This window comes from Pteropus medius, unplaced genomic scaffold, assembly GCF_902729225.1.
Source record: "Pteropus medius unplaced genomic scaffold, Ma_sr-lr_union100, whole genome shotgun sequence".
In the NCBI taxonomy this organism is placed as follows: domain Eukaryota; kingdom Metazoa; phylum Chordata; class Mammalia; order Chiroptera; family Pteropodidae; genus Pteropus; species Pteropus medius.
Window position 1 is genome coordinate 12,395,601 of NW_024349796.1, and position 21,379 is coordinate 12,416,979.

Consider the following 21,379-nt stretch of genomic DNA (forward strand, 5'->3'; position numbering starts at 1 on the left):
GACATAGGAGAAGAGCTACGAGGGACTTGAGAAGTGCCCAGGTGCTGGTTCTCAGCACCGAAGGAAGGAAATGCCAGGCAGAGAACTCCCTCCGTCCAGGTGCTAGCAAGCAAAGAGGCCGGTAGACATAGTAGGTCTGTTCGATCAACAGGTACATAAGAGAAGCACAAGCAAACAAACATTCAAAAAAGACTAATTACTAATTACCCCAACGGGCAGGGAACTGAGACAGGGCTGCTAGCTGGGTTTAGAGCAAAACAAAGAAAGCCTAGAGGAGAACCTGAAAGCTCCTGAGCGTTAGAGCTTCTGCCGCCAGGGCTCCCTCCTGAAGCGCCGCCTGTGTCCCTCCACTGCCGGTATCACAGGGATGGCAGAGAAGCGCCCGGCACCGCCTCAGACAAGAGTAGGACCGAGGGAAGGAGGAGAGACCTCCTGTTTGACGACGGCGCCGGGAGGTGGGGGTAGGGTTGCCTCCTCCACTCAATACTTGTTTAACTCTCATTCTTCATATAAGGGGCATTGACAAGCCCTAGGCCCAGAGAGTAAATATTTAAGCTTTGCAGATCATCCAGTGTCCCTTGTGACTCCTCAGCTCTCAGCAGAGCACTGAGGCGGCCACAGACCACAGCAATGGGTGTGGCTCTGCTCCAAGGCAACTTTCCTTAGCAAAAGGGGTTTTTGCGAAGGAAAACCCTGCCTTGGTTTCCTGACCTCTGGTCTAAAGCACATGGACAAAGGGTGCAATGTTCAAAAATACAATCTATTATCCATTATTTCCTTTCTTGCTCATAACCCTGTAAAGTGGATTCCCACAAATTAAGTATTGATACTAAAAAAAATAAAATAAAATAAAACAAAATCTTAGTAAACTGATCTGAGAAGAGCAAATGGAAGAACGAGCTGGAGGACTCTGGCATTAAACATCCAAAGTTGAACTGGTTCTCCATACGAAACGTAGTTTGAAGACTGGGGGACAGTGAGGGTGCTTCAGAAGCAAGGATTTACCTAGGGAGAAGTGACGATGCTTTGTAAGTGAAATGGGGAAAAGGTACAATCAAGGACATGATTTTGGGCTACATTCATTCCTTTGGAGATTCTTGTACTCGCCTCTGAAATAGATATCAGAATATGGATTTGGGGTTTGCTTTCAGATTCCTTCTAAAATTGCATTTGGATTTCAAGCTCTAAATTCTAAATTAATCGAGATTTCCTTGTATTAAATTCTCTTCTTTCTAGTATTACTCAGTGATGCCTTTATTAACAATTATATAACAATATGGTTGTTTCTTTATACTTCTTAAAACAAAAATAAAACAAGGTTTAATCCCAAGAATATAATTTTTTGCTTTAAAACTACAGATCTATTTGTATAATCGTGTTTTTTTCTTCTTCTGACCAATATTCGTCAAAAGAAAAAAAATCGATTCTGAGTTGCCCTCTCTCGTGGTCACAAACTTGATGCAAGTGAACCATCTTCCTGACATCAAAAGGAGAAATGAGCCTCTTTCCTCCTGAAATAAAAAAAATTAAAGAGTCCAGGAAGTATTATCAGTGGGGAGTGGGTAGGTACAATTCTAAGATCAATCTAAACTAAGAACTAAAAATTGAGTGGTGAAATGAGTACGAACAGATAAAATTCAAGGGACTGAGACAGAAAACTGATAGAAAGGCACGGAAGAGCTGAACTCTCAAACTTCATATTTAGGGGATTTCTGAAAATGATTTATAAAAATTAAACATTTTTAAGAATTACTTTTGACTCCCTCTTCTTTAAAAACCTTTAATATCATCTAAGCATGATTTCGGGAATATTCTTAATTCCCACATTTATTCTAACAACTTAATAAAAACTTTTGCCCATGGACTAAAATCACTCAAGAACAATTCATTCTGAAATTATTCAATGCTTTAAAAACCTTTTAAAATATATAAGCAGGGTAATGGAGGGGCGGGTAAGAGCACATGTTCTGTGTTCAGACTGTTTGAGAATTGTTTTGGGAAATTAATTCTCTGGGACTCAAGATCCACATCTACAAATAATATTACATAATATAATAGTATATCTACTTTATTGGGGCCATACAAGAATTCAATGAGATGATTAATGTGAAGCACTTAGAACAGTGTGTGGCACATTCTAAAAACTAATATATTCCTTATTATCATGATTAGTTAACAAATTCTTCATCCATTACTGGTACGGAGGCATTGTATTAAACTCAAGAGAAGAAGGAGGAGAAGGAAGAGGAACAGGAAGGAAAAAATAACAAGTGTTTTAAAGGATGCAGAGAAATCGGAACCCTCGTGCACCATTGGTGGGAATAACATGGTACAGCCGCTATGGAAAACGGTATGGTGCTTCCTCAAAAAATTAAACGTAGAACTCCCGGGTGACCCAGCAATTCCATTTACGGGTACATATCCAAAGCTCTGAAAACAGGATCTTGAAGAGGAATGTGCAGACCCATGTTTACTGCAGCGTTATTCACGATGGCCAAGAGGGGAAAAACAACCTAACGCCCACTGATAAACGAATAAAGAAAATGTGCTATAAACACACAGTAGAATATTATGCAGTCTTAAAAAAGGAAAGAAATCCTGTCATGTACACCACAGATAAACTGAGGCCCTCATGCTAAGTGAAATAAGCCAGTGGCAAAAAGACAGATGCTGCCTGATTTCACTTACAGGAGGTGTCTAAAATAGTTAAACTCATAGAAATAGAAAGTAGGATGGTGGATGATTGGGGGAGGAGGGAATGGGGTGTTTCTGCTTAAAAGATGTAGAGTTTCAGTTTTGCAAGATGAAAAAGTCCTAAAGATCTGTTGTACAACTATGTGAATACAGTTAACGCTAGGGATCAGTACACTTAAAAATGGTTGAGGTGAACAATTTTATGCTATGTGCTCTTTGTTATGTGTTTTTTACCATGATAGAGAAAATAAATTTAAAAAATAAATGCTGAAACATCATTTCTTTTCAATATAAACTTACATTTACTTTAGTATAAACTAGGATATTCAGCCAGCATCCTTTATCTAATTTTGATTCCAGGCAAAACTTTTAAAATTGTCTAAGCGAACTCCAATGGCTAAGCCTTCACGTCCCATTACCGGCAACTTCAAAAGAAAGTGAACTAAAGCCATGTATATGCTTGATGACTACAAAGATAGTATCTTAAGTTTATCAGAAAAATGAATCAGAGCACTGGGCTTTAACAGTGAAGAAAAAGAAATTCTGATCCTGGACACTGAACCCACCCTGCCATTCCTCACAGCTCCCAAAACTGGAATTTTAACAACCGCTGGTGTTTCCTTTCCTCTGATTTGACAAATCACACTGAGACATTAATTACCAAAAGAAGCGATGTGCACTCACATCGAAAGCAATTTCAGACAACGGACGTCTCCGCACTCGATCTGATGTTTTCCTTCCTACCTTTAGGGTGAACGTTTTAATCTACTCTGACTGGATTTAGCCATAACCAACTTAGTGTGGACCTGTGGACGGGTCTCATCTCATAATTACTTTAATGTATGTATAAACATATGCATTTTGAAACCATCAAGTACAACGTATCATTCCTACCATTTGTAGTCAATGTTTAATAAGGTGCTCCATAGGCCTGAATTATTCTAACAAGGTAATATATCAGTTGTCAGGGCTTGTTCTGAGTTAAGGGAGAATAAGAAGGGAAAAAAATGAAAGCTATCAGAATGTATAAATATATGCTTGGAAGTGTATCATGTAATCGAAGAACAGCCTCCAGCTCCTTCCTCAAAACAGTCATCGGATAATAGGGTGGACAGGATGGCATGTCCTCAGGGGAAAATCAAAATGTTAGCCACACACGACCCAAGAAGTACTAGCACAAATGTAAAAATCCACCTTGCTGACAGACAGGAAGTTAAATGGCATTTCTAAAGAAGTAATTGGAACTGACCCTCCAGATCTGAGCATATAAACAATGCCAACTTCCTCCTCACCAAGTCCTGGAGTGCTGGAAGAGGTCTTAGGTTTGACAAGTGATAGGCCGGGGCGAGCTAAGAAAAGAGAGAGATTCATCCACCAAATCCTTGGAAGAAATGGCAATGCACGGGCTTTCTGTCCCTAAGACAGTGATTGACTCAGGAACAGGTACGTACGGATGGCCCACGTGGGGCGGATGTGGGAGGTTACCACACTGCAGACAGACAGGGCACCAGCTCGCATGCCAGCTCCACCTTCAGTCATCACCTGACGGCACCTTCCCTCCCCTGTTGCTACTTCAGCGGCCACAGGCTCAGGCGAGCCATGGAAAATTGATTTTATTTTCTGAGTGTTTTTAGGAAAGAAAAAATAAATTAAAAAAAAAAATACATATATAAAGATAATCCAGAATAGCATCCTTAGTTTTTCTGATTTCAATTTTATAATATATTAAGAGTTTTAAAGCTCATATTTATAAACCAGGGTAATTATTTTCTCTAAACACAAGTTAAATAGAAAATAGTATTTTTCTATGGAAAGTTCGTATGATCTACACTCACTCAATCTGTAATTTGTTATTTCCTCCAGTGCTGCAAATATTCGATTCTAAGGCCAAAATAGCACATGATAGCAAAGAAAATGAGCCATCCAGGAAAGATGCTCCACGACTTCACCACCTGTTCAGGAGAGAGTCCACAGGTCGGAGTGGAAAAGGAGTCACCAGTGTCAGAACCACAGGCTATGTCCATGGCCTTTAGCACATGCCTTGCAGGCGAACGCCTAATCTTGAATGCCCTGGGTTTGAGGTGATCATTAAGTTTCTGTCTGTGCCATCTTTAGCCCCTACTGGAAGGCCCTGGGCTTAATAAGGCCTCCACTGCCCAAGGAGCCCTTCTACAGACTCAGGGACAAGCTTACTGGAGCCAACCCCTGTCTTTCATGATCTCAAGTCCCTAGGACCCTTGAATTTCCTGGCTAAAGCATGACATGTCCCATTCTGAGACCCTCCCCTGGGTCCACTCTCTGGAAAGCGGCCTGGACTGGACTTCCGGTGTGCACATGAGGAGGTGAGGGCATGGTCAAGGGACAGCTGTTTGGAGGGGGTCAGCGGGCTGCAGACATGTGGGCAGGAGCGTCCACTCTATGCTCGAGACGGAGGGAGGTGGGGAGTGAGAGAAATGGGCTGTGGGCCCAGCACAGACTCTCCTTCCCCTGCTCCTTTCAGAGACAAAACTCCTCGGAGCCTGAGCATTAAAGATGCAAAGCTGGCCCTCCAGGCCATCGCGAAGGGATGTGTGTCAAATAAGAGAACAGAACATGTTTGGCTTAGCAGTTCGCCATCTTGGTTTATAAACTTTTAAATGTTTACATATACAGTACGTGGGTGTCCACTGCACTCCTGTCCCAGGTCCCCTAGACATCTGGAGTGGACTCAGTCCTCATAACCATTCCGCCCTCATCTCATGCTGCGAGGACATTCGGCTTAATCTGACGACTGGGGCCAGGTCCAAGACTCTGGCTCCCATCCCAATGTGCCCGGCTTGCCATCCATGGTCACAGAAAATAAAAGAGAAAGAGAAGTTCACTGATCACCATACAACAAAACAAAACCAATCAAATTTCCATCTAAACACCTCCTAGTATAAAAGCATGAAGGGCACAACAGGGGAAGAGGGTGCATTGTCACAGCACAAGGGTGGGCACCTGTGAACCGAGCAAGTTAGGTGTCCTGTGAGTGTGGCATCGAAGACGCTTCTCTGTGCTAGAATGTCTGGTACCCAGGGCTCCAGGACCCCAGTCACACCGCGAATATCAAGCAAAGTTGCCAATTTACAAATAGCTACGGGCCTAGGAAATGGAGGCACCAAGGGCTTAAAGTCTCAGCCGGTGAGGGGCTGAGACCCGGGGATCTGGTTTTAAGTGAATCCAAACCCACGCTATAGCGAACATCTAAAACACACACACACACACACACACACACACACTTTTTATTGTGTATTTCCTCCTTTTAAAAGTGGAGGAAAAAAAAGAATGCCTTGTCTCTAGCACTAGAATGAGCAGTTGAAATGCATGCGTGTGTGTGCCTGTGTATATGTGTGTGTGTGTGTGTGTGTGTGTGTGTATTTTTCATATTCTTATAGAAAAGAACAGGGGGGCTAGTGTTTTATGTATTGAATAATAAAATGTGTATTGACTTCTTAGGGGAAAACATATTCTCCTGGTCTTGCCTCCTTAACAAGGGTCCAGGGAAAACTCTTAAGGAGAAGATTAACAAAAAATACCTGCTCACTTATGAACTGAGGTCAACATTGCAGTAAGAGAAAAAGCAGAATAAACTAATCAGCCCACAAAACGACAATGAAAGCCATGCTGTCACTGTGACCGTGCCTGGACGTCAAGTCCTCCAAAAAGGTTTCGGTCAACAAAAAACAAACAAGCAAACAAAAACAAAAACAATCTTGACTTTTCCCTAAGTGCTGACCTAATTAAGTAGTTTTCCAATGATAACTTGAAAAACAGTCAACAAATAAAATATGCTTTCTGGTTGGCTTTCATTGAAATCTATGATTAATTGCCTTTCACAACCGGAATACCACATTTCGCTTGAAAAAGAACAATTCTCATTACTTTTCTCAAGATGTGCTCTGGATAGATGTTCTTTTGGCTTTAAATGTATGAAGTATTTTTCCCGACTTTCAAAATTTATATGTACTGCATTTTGTATAACCAATCTTAAAAATAAATTATTTTAACAGGAAATAAAGGCCCTAAACAGGCTCTCTTCCCCATGACTATGCCTTGGGATGCACATGTCCCTCAGTCGTCCAGGAGGGCAGACGCCACACTTACATAACGTCCTGGCCACAAGGGTTGCGAGGCAGCGGAAAGATCTGTTCGTAAGCGGAGTTGTGTAACCCTGTCTCGTTCTCTAGACAGCTTGAAAGGAGGGAAGGGAGAGGCTATTATCTGTCAAAGACAGTTTGGCTGCAATGCTGCCTCAAGGCATGAGAATGGATTCCATGGTCCCTTCGGCATCGGAATAAGAATCCATGGTGACACCATAGACTGGGGCCACCTTCAACATCTCTGGGTTCAATTGTTATCGCTATTTGGCCACAGGGAGGAGGGGCTGTTCCAAACTTCCTTACAATTGCCGCCCTGATTATTACATTATACTTTCACAATTTAATCCCTTTATTTGCCTCACTGCCTTTTTGGGGCTAAGTAAGCAGCATGGTGGGATGCCTGCTGAGGTAGCTAGCAGGGAGGCCTTCCTGAGTGCCACCCAGCTGCCAGCTACAAGCACAGCCAGGTGGGCAAGTCCAGAGTGCTAATCTGGACAGTGACATCTCTGTCTCCTGCTCAAAATCCTTGAAAGGTGCTCTCTCCCATATGGAGTAGAACTGAGCACTATCCATCGACGCCAGGGATCACCCTGCGCCTTGCTCTGTTAAGCTTTTGGTAGCATTTCAGCATCCTAAGGAATCATCGGGCACAGAACTCAATTGTTCTATCCACATTATTGCTCAGTAAATAATTATTGTGGACCTATTGATATTTAAGCTAGACGATTTTCTAAAACAGCTATCAGAACACTTTTTCACACAGTTGTTTGATCTTTAGAAAACATTCCGAGGACCAAGGAGTTTAATCCGCCCCACACACACCCCAAAAATGTGGTGTCCCCTTAAGGCAGGAGATATTCGTATAAGGAATTCATCTCAATCCACCACCCTCTGAGAACAAAGCTTTAATAAAACGAAGATTAGGTGAAACTGCAGCCAGCATGCTCCCTGACTTCAGTAAGTTCTTGGGGAACATTTGTGGAGAAAATGGAAGTGGTTTTCACATTGAGAACCTCCTTCTTAATGTCGGTATACACAGTATTTCCTAATTTATCCCAAAATATTTGCTTATCTTTGTGTAGACAGACCCAGAGCTCTGTAAACTCAGTTAACATATTTAAATACTCACAGTTTAAATTTTAGACACTCGGCAACATAAGTGTACTACTACTGTTGGACAATGGCACAAAGATTGGAGGAGTGTTTCACGGTCAAGGTTTGCGATTTTGTAAATAGGCTGCAGACATTGTTTTAAATGCCCCAAAGTGAAGGGAAGCTTTGCAGTCAAACCACCACTGTTTTTACTTACTTCCTATGCAGTTTTGCATTGTATTTTATCCTTAAGCATTCTATGAGGTAGGTATTAATGCCTTCGATTTATAGATGTGAATAGAGAAAATAAAGATCCAGTAAATGAGGGATGGTTGTAAGACAATGCTAATAAAATACAATAATGACCATCCATAAAATATGAAGGTATAGCTATTAAAATATTAAGGTCATTTATACATACACCACACTAACTTGGCTTGTGTTCTTCAGTTAAACCTGGGAAAAGCTTAGGCTTAAGGATCCACTCTATTATGAGAGTTACGATCTCTTGAAAAAACTGTACTTTAAGAAAACACTTTAGCTGTGTCTTCATTAACCACGGACCCAGAAAGCTGCATGATTGACAACACAAAGCAAGTGGGAGATGGTGCCACCTGTGCCACTAAAGACAGTCGCTCGGCCCTTAGCGCCACTGACAGCGAACACCTGCCCTCCCAGGTGCTCTTGGGAGAAAAGCGTAGGCGATCGCCCTCTCTGCACAGAGGGTTTCAGAATCGCCGTTCGTGAAAATACGCAGGAGGACCAGAGCGTAACCCGCAGGATCTCTTTTGCACTGAAAAAGCCAGTATGTCACAGAGCCACTAAACTGATGGGAGTTACGCCTGACGAGGGATGGTGAGATGGCGAAGGTCCTCGAGCTGGGGTGAGGCTCAGAGCCAGCGGCAGGGCTTGCTGAGCCCACCCCCGTGAGGGTCTGACTGAGGTCATCAGGAATGAGGCCTGAGAATGCGCATTTCTAACAAACCCCCAAGGGATGCGGACACTGCTGGTCCAGAGACCACATTTCCGGAAGCCCAGTTACAGTTAACCTTGGCTTCCCCTCCAGCATTAACTAGGAAGTTTTCAAAACTCCGCCCCCCGCCCCACACCCTACCCCAGCCACACCTGAGGCCAGTTCAGTTTTGAGGTGTGAGCTGTGGCATCAGTACTTTTTAGAAGTTTCCAGGTGATTCCAGTGAGAGGATAAGGTTGAGGACCCCTATGGATACGGGAAGACACTCTCGCATCCATAACTGTTTAAGAAGATACATTTTGTGAACCACCGAGCAGAACAGGATCACTGATGTGCTGACGATTCTCAGCGAATAGGTTCTATCCTTTCCCTACTTTCTCCACGGGTTTATCACTTAGGATCTAAAAAAGCGAAATATAAATTTCTGTAAGAACACAGATCTATAGCTTTTAAAACGAGCTGAGTTCTGTATTTGTGGATTACTAGTGTAAAGGGACACATACAAAAGTTGGTCATATTTTTTCTTTATTTTATGTGGGAAATGATATTGTTATTTATAAATCTAGAGATCTATAAAGGTGTGGGTATATCTTAGATATGCTGGAAGTGTATTTTATAATTTGTTATATTTTGGAAGATTTTTTTTTTTTATACAGGTTCATAGAAAAAAGTAGAGAAAGGATATGTACCCATAGAGAAAGAAGGAAGACAGTAGATAAGTAAAGTTGTCTACAGCAGCAGTTTTCAAATTCTAGTTCCTGAGCCAGTTGCGTCAGAATCACCTGGATTTTTGTTTAAAAATATAAATTCTCGGGTCCCTATCCCAGGTCTGATGAATCAGAAAATTCAGGGGTAGGGCCCAGTGATTTGCATTTTAACAAGATCTCCAGGAGGTTTAATGCGCCCTCAAGTTTGAAAACCCTTGGTCTCAAGTATTTATTTCCAAGCCTCTATAAGAAGAACCGAAGAAGTAAAGGCACTATTTATCCAGTTTGTATCGTTGCTCTATGGCCCCACATCGCTCTAATAACAGCCGTGCTTTGCTTAAACGCCACCCAAAGTGTATCACCCGCCCATCCTTGGAGCTTGACGGTGACAGCAGAATTGACAGGGGGCATGTCTGGGGAGCAAGGGGACTATTTTATAAATTCCCCACTCTCAATTTTAATCTATTTTTATTTTGTATTCGAAATAGAATTAAGCTGTGAAATTTAACTCATGAGGATAAACGTAAGATGGCCAACAAACAGACCATCACGTGAGGCTGGAAGAGGGTTGGGGAGTCCTAGGCCCAACACTAACCTTGAATCGTCCTCTTGAAGAACGCCTTGCAGGCTTCACATGACGCCACCCCGTAGTGGTACCCGGAAGCGATGTCGCCGCACACCAAACACAGTCTCTTGGGCATTGAGTTGAGCATGTATTCACACTTGGTCTGGGGGTCTTCGACGATGGTGCTGGAGCAGTCGTCATACAGTTTCCGGACAGGCCCACTACCTCCTAGGATAGGAGCAGAAGGGTAGAGAGGTGGCGAGTCAAGTCCGTTCTGATGGCCATTCATGGTTGAGCTGTAGCTCCCGCTGGCGTCTGAAGAACCACCTGGGCTGTGGTGGTTGACGCTGTCCGTCAGGGAGGCTGGGCTGGAGGGTTCCGTCTTGATGAAGGACGAACAGCTAGAATCAATGTGTCGATCCTTGTTTGACATTCTGCAGAGAAGCCTGTGATTCAGGGAGAGACAAACAGAGGGAGGAAGAGAAGAAGAGAGTGTCAAACACACAGACCAAGCAAGGTAGAAACAGAGAGACGGTAAAAAAATAAAAATAGAGAAAAGGAAAGGGAAGAATAAAAGAAGAAAAAAATAGAAGAATTCATATGTTAAAGACATTGCTCTTTGAGGGGACGACCTAAGAGCTAGGGACTACGCATCACTCATGCTCGAGTCAATATCTCTTGTTCTACAAGAAGGTAATCAGCATAAGGGCATGACAGGGTTACATAAAAGTGCCCAGACAGGCCATAAACAAAAGCTCTAACGGGTCCGATTCCTTTCATTGTACCTTTCTCTTGGAGAACCACTGTCGATATCTAAATCAACTCTGTAGATTCTAAATTTATCCATGGAAGGGGAGTGATTTTCAAAGTCCATATCATTTCTAAAATTGTATTTATCCTCACTCTACTTTTCCCTTCCACTTTCTGAGGCTGCAATCCTTTAATTACGAGCAGAATCAAACTTTTATGTTAAAGACTGAACAGATGATTCCTCGGCTCTGTAATTACTGTTTGTCAGCAAGATTCCATAAGCATAACTGTGTCTTTTATTGATCTAAGAAACAGAGGGACTATATCCTCAATCACGTTGCTTCTTTATTTAAACGGCTGTTTCATAAGCATTGAGCCATGTAGGAGGACATCGAGAATAAAATTCCAGCGAATATTTAAGGATTACTCCCCAGAGGCCACAAAACAGTGAAATGATCACCAGCATCGATTACTAAATATTTTCATATGAGTGTGTGTGTGTGTGTGTGTATGATTTCTCACTGTTGAAGAGATGAATCAGTAAAAGCCATCTGAATCCATAAATCTGACACTTTATATTCAGCAAAGTAAGAAGGGATCAAATTTTGTACTGAAAACATAAGATTTGGGATGATTCCTTTTTCTTCCCAACTTTCGATCTTTTCACACAATACCTCCTAAAAGCCAAAATGAACATCTATATTGTGAAAAAGTCTTATCTAGAAGAAACATCGTGCCCGTCTTTTTTTGGGTCCATCAGGGATTAAATTTCTCAAAAGGTAAGTAGGTGAAAAGATAGAATTAGTTCTATTTTCTGTCCACTTAGTCATAGTGCAAAACCTCTTTTAGCAAAGTCTCCAAAAACCTTCTAAGAGCCCACTATAGACAGAAGAGGTGACAGTTGAGAAAGGGAGTTAGAGAATTGCTCCCCAGTGGAAAGCTGACTCATGGGACTCCCACAGGGTAATATTGGTCACTCGCCAGAATTTGGGGGAGCCGTCGCAGTATGACCAAATGAATGCAATGATCTCTTTCGCTATAAATCTAGTGACATCTTATCATTTCAAAAATGGCATGCTCTTCTCCAGGTCTCCTTTCCCCCACTGTTCTATTACTTCAAAATGAAGAAAAATATGGAATTTCCTATTGGGAAACGTTTACTTAATTATTCCAAAAAGGCGGTCTTCAGAACAAAACATAAGGAAACAAGAATTCGGCTCTTAACCCACGCATTCCACACTGGACACTGTTCTGCTTTCTAACGTAAAGCAACATCAGGATGCGAGGCGAGCAGATAGGTAGGAGAAAGTCTCCAAAAGAGCCTCTTGCTTTCCGCCCACCCACTCGCGCCGGCCTTTCCTCAAGAACTAGCGGAAGGAAAAAACAGGCCCCTCGCCAGCCTGAGCGTCGGTGTCCTGTCCCTTCTGCCTCTGTGCCTTGTACCCGTCACTGTTAATGAGCGCTGTAATTAATAGATTGCTCGTCTTGTCTCCTCGCTTGCACTCAGGGCTAAGCACTTTTCCTCAACTCAACGTCTGAAGGAAAGCGGGTCGGCACTGACTTACAACAGCCCTGCAAATCCCTTTTAATTTAGAGCACTTACCCCACCACTTCACTTATTACCTTATAATTACTGGACTGCTCGCACATACATTATGATCTTACACCAGAGTTAGAAGTTATTAGGCTACTAAAACGTGGCTGCTCCCCTTCCCTCTCGCTGGCACTGAATTTCTCATAGCTCTGACAATTAACTCTTTCGCATCTGTCTGCAGGCACCTTTTCTTAATTTTTTTTTTCTTTTCCCGGAAGGTGGCTGGGAGTTGCTTGATCACAAAACACGCCACGTTTTCTCCGGGCCCTGTTTTTCTTTCTCACTTTTCTTGTATCATCTATGATCAGTTTTTTTCCCGCTAATTTTCTCTCCCTCAGGCTTCTAAAACTTGCAGAACTCCTGATTAAAGAACAAGGCCAGAAATGACCTTCCCATTGACACAACAGTTATTTGCTGAGTCACCAGATATTTATATGTCGAATGCATGTTGTTAAAGTGCCTGGAAAATCGGGAGTCTCCAGCCAGCTGTCTCCTCCAAAATCTCTGTCCATAACTTTGCAAAAACCTGGAAGCAAAGAAATTCAAGTTCCAATTGTTAAGAAAAATCTCCGGACAGTGACTGGCCACTTTATCTGTAAATCAAATTGAACAAAACTGGATTTGTGCATTAGATGGCACGTTTTTGTTGTTGTTGTTTTGTTTTTCCCCCAAACACGAATAACCTCCTCAATTAATATATTTTGCCCAGTGGAAATAATAATAATCAAGCTGCCATTTATCAAGCACTTATCCGGTGCCAGGCATAACCCTGAGCACTTTACAGAATATCGCCAGATATAATTTAACCCTCAAGACAACCTTGTGAAGGAGGCAACACATTTTAGGAAATGGACGCCCAGCCGTAACTCAATTTCCTACAAGAGGAAGAACTGGGATTCGAACTCAGGTCTGACTCCAAAAGCCAGTGCAGAAATGTCTTGAAGCCAACAGAGATTTTAAAGGTGTCCACTGAACTGCTTAAAAAATGGCTAAGCAAGCACGGGTGCAGGTGGCACACCCAGAGGGCTAGTCCATCCACAGCTCAGCCAGAAGTCGAGGGGGGCCGAAAGGACCCACACGCCGGCTGTATGTTGGCCCTGGTGAGTCACCCTCTCCAGCGTCGGTGCAACGCCTAAACGGAACCTCTGAAAGAACACACTTGTCTCCTAATGATTACTTAGCTCATTACCCTGAACACTTCCTAGACACCGTTACATTACACCCTAAAACTACAGCGAGTCTTAATTCTCTCCCTCTCTGTCTCTGAAATTCTACAGCTCTATTATTCAAGCCTGAAATATTCACAACTATCTATAAATTCAATTGTCAGCTGGTGGGTTTTATTCTAGACTTCACTTCAATCTAAAATTAGAGGCACTAAAATTCACATTAACTCTAAGAGGAATGTAGTGAATAAGACTTTATTTCAAAAGAACACCTTTTTGTCAGAAAGAGCCATTTTCAAGATGATGGCTTTATCTGTAGCCAAAGAGAATAAGCCCAATTCCACATTGTGCTGTTAATGCAGAAATTTTAGGTCACATTGGATTAATAAAAATCTGAATATAGTTAAGAATTATGAATAGAAATAAGGTGCTGAAAACTGTGGGAAATATTTATTTTAAAGCCTTAGTACAGTTGCTTTTACTTTATTATTTTAAGAAAAATGAAGAGACACACGAGGGACCAAGACAGTGATTTTCCAAAAGCCTTCTCTGAGTGAACACCCTGAAAATAAGCTGGAGGCAGAAATGACTATGTCAAGAATAATGTTTAGTTTCTGTATGAGAAACTCAATTTGAGGGGTTTAACAGTATTCCCAAGACCAGGGAAATTTCAGTGTTTTAAAAAGCACTTCCAACCCGGTTTGAGATATGTCTCAAATAATTCTGGTTATCATACTTCAACAGAGAAACTTGTTGCTTAACCTTGCCTAAGGGTCAGCAAGAGAAAAGCTTATCTTCAGTGTTAGATACTCATCATCAGGCAAATAAAACTTCTTGGCTGCTGGACTATGGAAAAATATAATTCGTGAAAGTTCATTAACTGTACGTACAGGTGTTTATGCACAGAGCGAGTGAAGAAAACTCAGAATCATAGCTGTTGCTGAGGGGGAAAAACAGGACAACCTGCAAATTGATACTCCATTTATATGATAATTACCTAACTTAGATGTTTTCAGAGATTCTAGCCAGATCCAGGTAAATGTGTGATCCTGAGTGAAACACCCCGAATTTCCGCTTGCCCGCACAGATGGCCAGGGTGGCCCACATTTTCCAGAAGGAACTTAAGCGCAGCCAATATTTTGATTGTTAAACGCCGGTATAACAATAATGTGCCATAGGCTTATATGTCATTAACCCTTTCATCAAAATATAAGTTCTTAACAAACACCTGTATTGCGTCCTTTGAATTTCATACCAAACTCGAATGTATTCGCTCATTTCCCTACTAAAAGAACGATGCCCAAAATTCTCGTTAAGGAACAGGTCAGTGAGGTGTTCTTTGGCCTTCCTGGATTGTTACACTGAGGAAGATGTTTTGCAACTTTTGTTACACCTGTATCAGTGACAGACTCCTAAAGAGACTAAATGAAGGACAATTAAACGAGTCACTATGTCATTTCCTTCTTTGTCACCCTTTAGGTGAGCCCAAAAAGGAAGGGCTCTTATAATGGGCTCTTTATAATTTCTAAACGCTTTATCGATTCACATCCAAAATTTTTACTCACGTTTACAAACGCGAGGAGAGAGAGAGGAGAGAAGGAGAGACAGGGAGGAAGAAGACAGAGCCCTAAACTCTCTGACCAAATCGCAGAATTCCAGGGCGAGACAGGAAGCTTATCAAGTGCCAGCACTTAATGGCTCCCCTATTCAAAACAGGAGGTGTATGAGGACCGTTCAACCTTCTGCCTTCTGAAATCGCCAGATTAAATATTTAAGTAATTTTGTTTAAAAACATAAAAAGCTGTTATCAGCCTATGGGTTTTTGTTTTAGCGCTTCTGGAAGAAAACCTCCGACCTACTGCTCCCGGAGGCCCGGCGTCAGAGCTACCCACGGCCCCGCAGCCCCCTCCCAGCCTGAGTGACGACTTCGAGCACGCTCGCTACTTTACAACGAGCTTTGTAAATTTTTTTTTTCCTGCTTCAACTAATTGCACTCTGGTAAAGTGGCAAAATGTGAATCACTTAGTGACAAAATGGGCACCAGCTGCTATTGTCAGAGAACGGTGACGCTGAAGGAAAGGAAAGCGACCGAATGAAGTGTCATGTCAGAAATCAACTGTGCAACGTGTGATTTGAGAAAACATGACTACTTTACAGAGACAGGGTGTCATTATGGCATCACAGTAATACGATGCTTTGACAACTGCTGGGTCTAACGTATCATCATTGCATTAAGGTACACTGGCTTAGTTGGGGAAGGGAGAGAAAGGATTTTTTCTTTTAATAAGAAATATCTGAAGGTCTGCCTGGTTAAACTAACGGGAGGAGATCATTAATTGTACAGAAGGCATTGTAAATCCGGACCCACTTGCTCAGGGAGATTAAAACACACGTGTACCCACATGCACGCACGCTCAGGTATAAGTCCAGGCCTTCTTTAGAAAGGGTTGAAGCCCATCTCAAGGAACAGGTTTCTGCAGAACCAATCCCAGTGGTTTAGTAATGTTGCTTCCTGGTTCTTTGAACAAACGCCATGTGCCGTGAGTCTTAAAGACTCTTTCCAATTTACTCCATCAAGAACAAGAGCAAGCAGACAGCTCCCTGCAAAGCTGAGGCTTGAATTGCTGACAAGAGAAGTGGCTAAGTAGCGTGGGGACAGGGGGCCAGATCCCCAAAGTAACAAAGCAGAGCCTCTATCTGAGCTGAAAGCCTTCCCAATTCTGTAAAAGGCTGTGCACTATGCCAAAAAAAAAAAAAAGGAAATTTTGGATGAAAACAAGAGGCTTGCCACACATTTCTGGCCAGTCACTGAAAGGAAAGTGCCTCGTGAATATAATTTCGTACCTAATGACTTCACCACCACTGGGAAAAATCTCACCCAGACCCTATCTGCTTTTAGGGTTCCAGAGTTCTATGATCTTTTCTTGTTCGATTTTGTTGCGACCTTAGATTGGTCAACCATCCAGGTTTATTTTTAGTCACTAAAATCCCATGTCTTGGGAACCATCAGCCTCAGCCAAACCAGGATGATCGGCCATCCAATCTGACATATAGAGAGACCTATAGAAGCACATGGCTCCACCCTTACTGCTATATGTACAACAAAGACAGGGAAATGGAGGGTATTCATTTCTGGCCACGGAGGCTGAGAAAGATGGCGAGGGGGGGGATGCGCTACCAAGAGCAGGCGACCCAACAAGACGTGGTATGACAGACATGCACGTCTCAGAAAGTGCCTGTGAAGACCCCCAGCTCCTGTTTTACTTTGGCACAGGAAGGCAGGCCGCTGCTGATCACCTTGGTAAGTTATCCAGACTATTCTGGATGTAGAAAAGTGTTGTTGCTTCCATTGGTATTGCCAGGTGATTTGTGATGCTTCTTGGTTGATAAACTTCATTGATGGGGAAAGAAATGGTCCTGGGATATCGCGATGTGTTGCTGTCCATTATGATTGCTGACGGTTTCTGCGTTGAAGCATTCGATCTGATGCAGAGGTGCTTCGTAGTGTAATTTATCCTCACCTTGTTTTCTTGGACCTATTTCAACCTGGGGATGTGCATCCCTTGTTTATAGCTCCAAATACAATAAGTGAGCTACTGGCAGATCAATAAAACTGTTAAATGCATAATAATGTTGGGTAATTGCATACATGATGTTTTGCATAATTAACTATCTGAGCTTTTCTTTAATATAATGGGCACTCATGTGATATAGAGTAGCTGTAAGTCTATAAAATATACAGTTTATATGAACCACGATTCTGTTTAAAACTCCGGCTAATCATCTACATCGGCTTTGAAGAAAGAGCTCTCCTCCACTGCCAAGTTCAAATCAATTCTTATGACATTACTTTATAACTAACATGATATTTAACTGATGGTGGCTATTAGCTATTATACAAATTGCATTCAAGGACTGTAACAGTAGGGGGAAAATACCATTTAGTTTAAACAAACTTCTACCATGCAATCAATATTATTGAGGCAAATTAAGTGTTTTAACAAGTGTGTATATTTGCCCTAATACAGCTTAATTATCTATATCCTCATGACTGCCCAACTCCATGACACCTATGCATGTGAAAAGAGAATCTCAGGAAATACCTAGTCAGAAATTCAGATGCACGACAGACTTTTAAAGCAAGCATTTTCTCTCTGATCCCTAAGAATATTTCTTCCCTTACAAGAGTTACTCTCTTGGGACCAAAAGCCTAAAGACCAGAAAGGCTTCAGAACAGAGTACCCTACGTCAGTGCCCAAGTGTCGATCAGGTCACTATCCCCAGGGCACAGTGAAACAGCCCTGAGCACAAGCTGGGGACCACTGTTAGAAAGGAAGGTTAGCATTGGGTAAAAAAAAAAAAAAAAAAAAGTACATGAGATAAATCATCAAAATGAAGCTTACAATATATGCTGAGTGTAACATTTATTCGGTCTTGGAGATTTACTATGCCATGAGCAGACCTCCTCTTCAGTAAGCTTTCTAGGGAAAAGAAATAGTCCCCTACTTCTACAAATCTCTGGTCTTTCAAACAGAAATATGGATCAATAAAGTTTGCTTGTGTTCAGACAATTCCGTTTTCAAGCAGTCAAGGAGCACACCGAAGAGAAAAAGCCGACACAACGTTGAGCACTGACAGCTCAATGGAGACCTTCCCACGTCACCTCGCGAGAGGAGAAATGAACAGTCACTCAGCTCCTAGGAAGCCTAGGTACTGATCTTTACAAATTACAATCGAATTCAGACGCACTCCACACGCTTTCCGGTGATGGAGTTCACAAATCAAATCCAGGTCAATGAAAGCTCAGGCTGCCGAACGCTCCTTCCCTATTCTCTTTGCGACACTGACACAGGAAGTAAGAACGCTATCGGGAGTTGATGCAGGGGATATTGAGATGGCCGTATTGATGTCACCCTTTATTCATTAGGGAAATGTTTCGCAAAAGCAATTACAGTGACCCACGAGGCCGCCGGTTCACTTGGACTGGAACTCGAAAACACACCCGGAAACTGGGTGAATTACAGTGATGAGGACATCTAAATGCTGAGAAGGAATCGCTGTTGAAATAGAGGTCGCTTCGAGCACATACGGACATTTCTATGGTAGAGAGAGATTCACGGCGCAACCAGAGATAATAAACCGCATCGCTCCCTGTTGGACAGCGGAGAAACTGTATTTATACTTTTGACTTAATAGCTTAGTCTGCAGGAGTTAATATCTGGATGCAAATGCAGCCGGTCTGGGGTGATCTACAGTAGCAGAGGTTACTATTATATTCTGCCGGTATCAGGTATTGCTCAGAAGAAGTAGGAGTGGGGGGAGGTATGGAAGAAGGGAAGTCAGCTAATTATTAATCCTAAGACTTCTTCCCCTGTCCTTTTTTTTTTTTAAACATTTCAATGAGCTAGCTACTTGGAGAGAAGGTAAAGCTTAAACACACAAGCTACTACTTGCAGGCCAGGGAAAATAACAGAAATATATATATACATATACATATATACATATATACATATATATGTGTGTGTGTGTATATATATATATTTCTGTTATTTTCCCTGGCCTGCAAGTAGTAGCTTGTGTGTATATATATATATGTGTTATATATATACACACATATACATATGCATAATACACACACACACACACACACACACACACACACACACACACACACACACACACACAACATCTCCTGACCCCACGAAAATGACGAAGGATGTGCCTTGCAAAAGAACGGGCTTTGTGGAGGGGATTATTCAGCAGTGGGACAGCGTCCGGGGAAGCCAAAGGAAGCCAATGAAAAGCCAGGGGTTCAGCTCAGAAGGAGCCGCCACGCAGAGGAAAATTTCTAAACCTTTTTTGCAACTTTGAAAAACTGATTTAAAAAAAAGCAGCAGCTGCATCAGAGTTCCCACAGCTTGCCTGTCATCTCCTGTCCCAGGAAACCCTGCCTTTTTACAGCACGGGACGGAGAGGCGGACGTGGGGTCCAGCTCTGGGCATGGCACCGTGGGACCTGAGACCAGTCACCGCACCACGTAGACTCAGTGTCCTCACGTGTCAAATGAGAGGATTAACCCACAGGCTTTCTAAAGTAACTTCTGCCATTTTTTTTTTAAACTATATCTAACTCAGAGAAAATCCCCGTTGGCCTGTCATTCAGATTAGACTGGAGAGCAAGGGCTGTTGTCCTAAATCTCACTGCCCAAACTTCCATCTCCTTTGGGGCCACTGCCCTCAGCCTCCACCCAGGACCACGGCAGTGCGCGTGCCTGTGCACGGGGGTGCACCCGCTGCACGAGAAGGAATTACAGAAACAACTCGCTACACGACACCGAAGCGGCAGCAAACACATTTCGCTGAGGAATCCTCCCCAGTGCACGACAAACGGACAAACAGAGCAATGGTCATTCAGGGGCAGCTGGAAAGCAGGCCTCCTGGTTTTTCCTAGAAACGGTTCTCCTTCCGCTCATTACATGGTTTTGGTGGGAGGCGTTGGCAGAAAGGGCAATTCCCTGCAATCAGTGTGTAAGTGACTGTTTGTCCCCGCGTGCAACACCACGCTGACAGCAAGCAGTGGGGAGCCGCTGAGTTGTTACTCCATTTGATTTGACTGCCAGTAGGAAGCTTCATTTCTACCAACTGTTAGTTGCTCGCTCAGAGAATCGTCTCTTCATTTCTGGAGTGATTTTTCCCTCTCTTCTCTTTCCTTTTCCTTGATATGCTGGAAGCCCAAATGCCACGTGGATTTGGAAGAGGAGACCTCAGTTTTTGTCCCCTGAGCTTGTCAGACCCGAGGGCCTGGACATAACGGGTCCATGTAATTTGTTCTCATCTCTCCCTCAGAGTCTCTATATTTTAGTTCTGATTTCCTAGATCATCGCAAGGTCAAAACAGACACCAACTGGTTCTGCCACATTGTGGCCACATCTTTCTACTGGGTGGGGTTTATTTGAGCCTATGGAGCAGATATTTCTAGGGCCTTTATAAACCAAAAAAAAAAAACAAAAAAAAAACTGTTTCACTCACCTTCTCATGTAATTTTGTTGAAATCATTGCTATTTTTGGTGACCGCTTCTGACACTTTAAAAAAATTTTTTTTTCTGATTTGATAACTTTAGTATAGCCCATGAGAACCTTTCCCTTTAAAAATAATGATTTTGATCATTTGGATTCTCAAGGAGTGCCTCTGACAACTTCTGACAACAAAAAGCACCTTCAGTAACAACGAAAGCATATGGGTGAGTCAAAAGGGTGGAAAAGAAAGAAGGAAGGAAAAATTCCTCAGAGATATTACGAAAATTCAGGCTGAATGGGAAAGTAATTAAAACTAAAGAGCTAAAACTGTAATTAAGAAAAAATTTCATTAAGGGGAGGCAGGCGACTCTGCTTTTCTAAATATGACAAGGTGCCGTGAGGAAAAAAAACAGAAGCGGGTTTCGGTGAGTGGAGCAGGAAAGCCACGTCTCTAACCAGATCAAATTCTCGAAATTGGCTGTCAAGACAGGATTGTTGTGATTTATACCCGTCGATCAAGTGCCCGAACTGGAGAGACAGAGAGAACAGAGGCAAGCGGCTGTCGCTTCCATTCGCAAAGAACCTTTAATTTCCACAGCACCATCTGTTACCAAATCTAATTCACATTCCCCCTTAATCTGGTTTAGTTCCATAATACTAATTCTTCCCCAACCCCTATGAACACAAACCGCCACCAAAAA

The 21,379-nt window shown here is 42.5% G+C and overlaps 1 protein-coding gene across 16 annotated transcripts in view; it reads right to left on the minus strand.

Moving 5' to 3' along the window:
* The window catches only part of ESRRG (estrogen related receptor gamma), a 519,096-nt gene that overhangs the window by 146,832 nt on the left and 350,885 nt on the right, over positions 1-21,379 (minus strand). For 15 of the 16 annotated variants that reach the window (XM_039883372.1, XM_039883368.1, XM_039883362.1 and 12 more), the window contains one exon: positions 10,183-10,598. In XM_039883372.1, coding sequence (XP_039739306.1) covers positions 10,183-10,585 — 403 coding nt within the window. In that variant the 5' untranslated portion in view covers positions 10,586-10,598. Of the gene's footprint in view, positions 1-10,182; positions 10,599-16,959; positions 16,979-21,379 lie in introns of those variants that run through there. The other variant, XM_039883365.1, reaches the window with a different exon arrangement.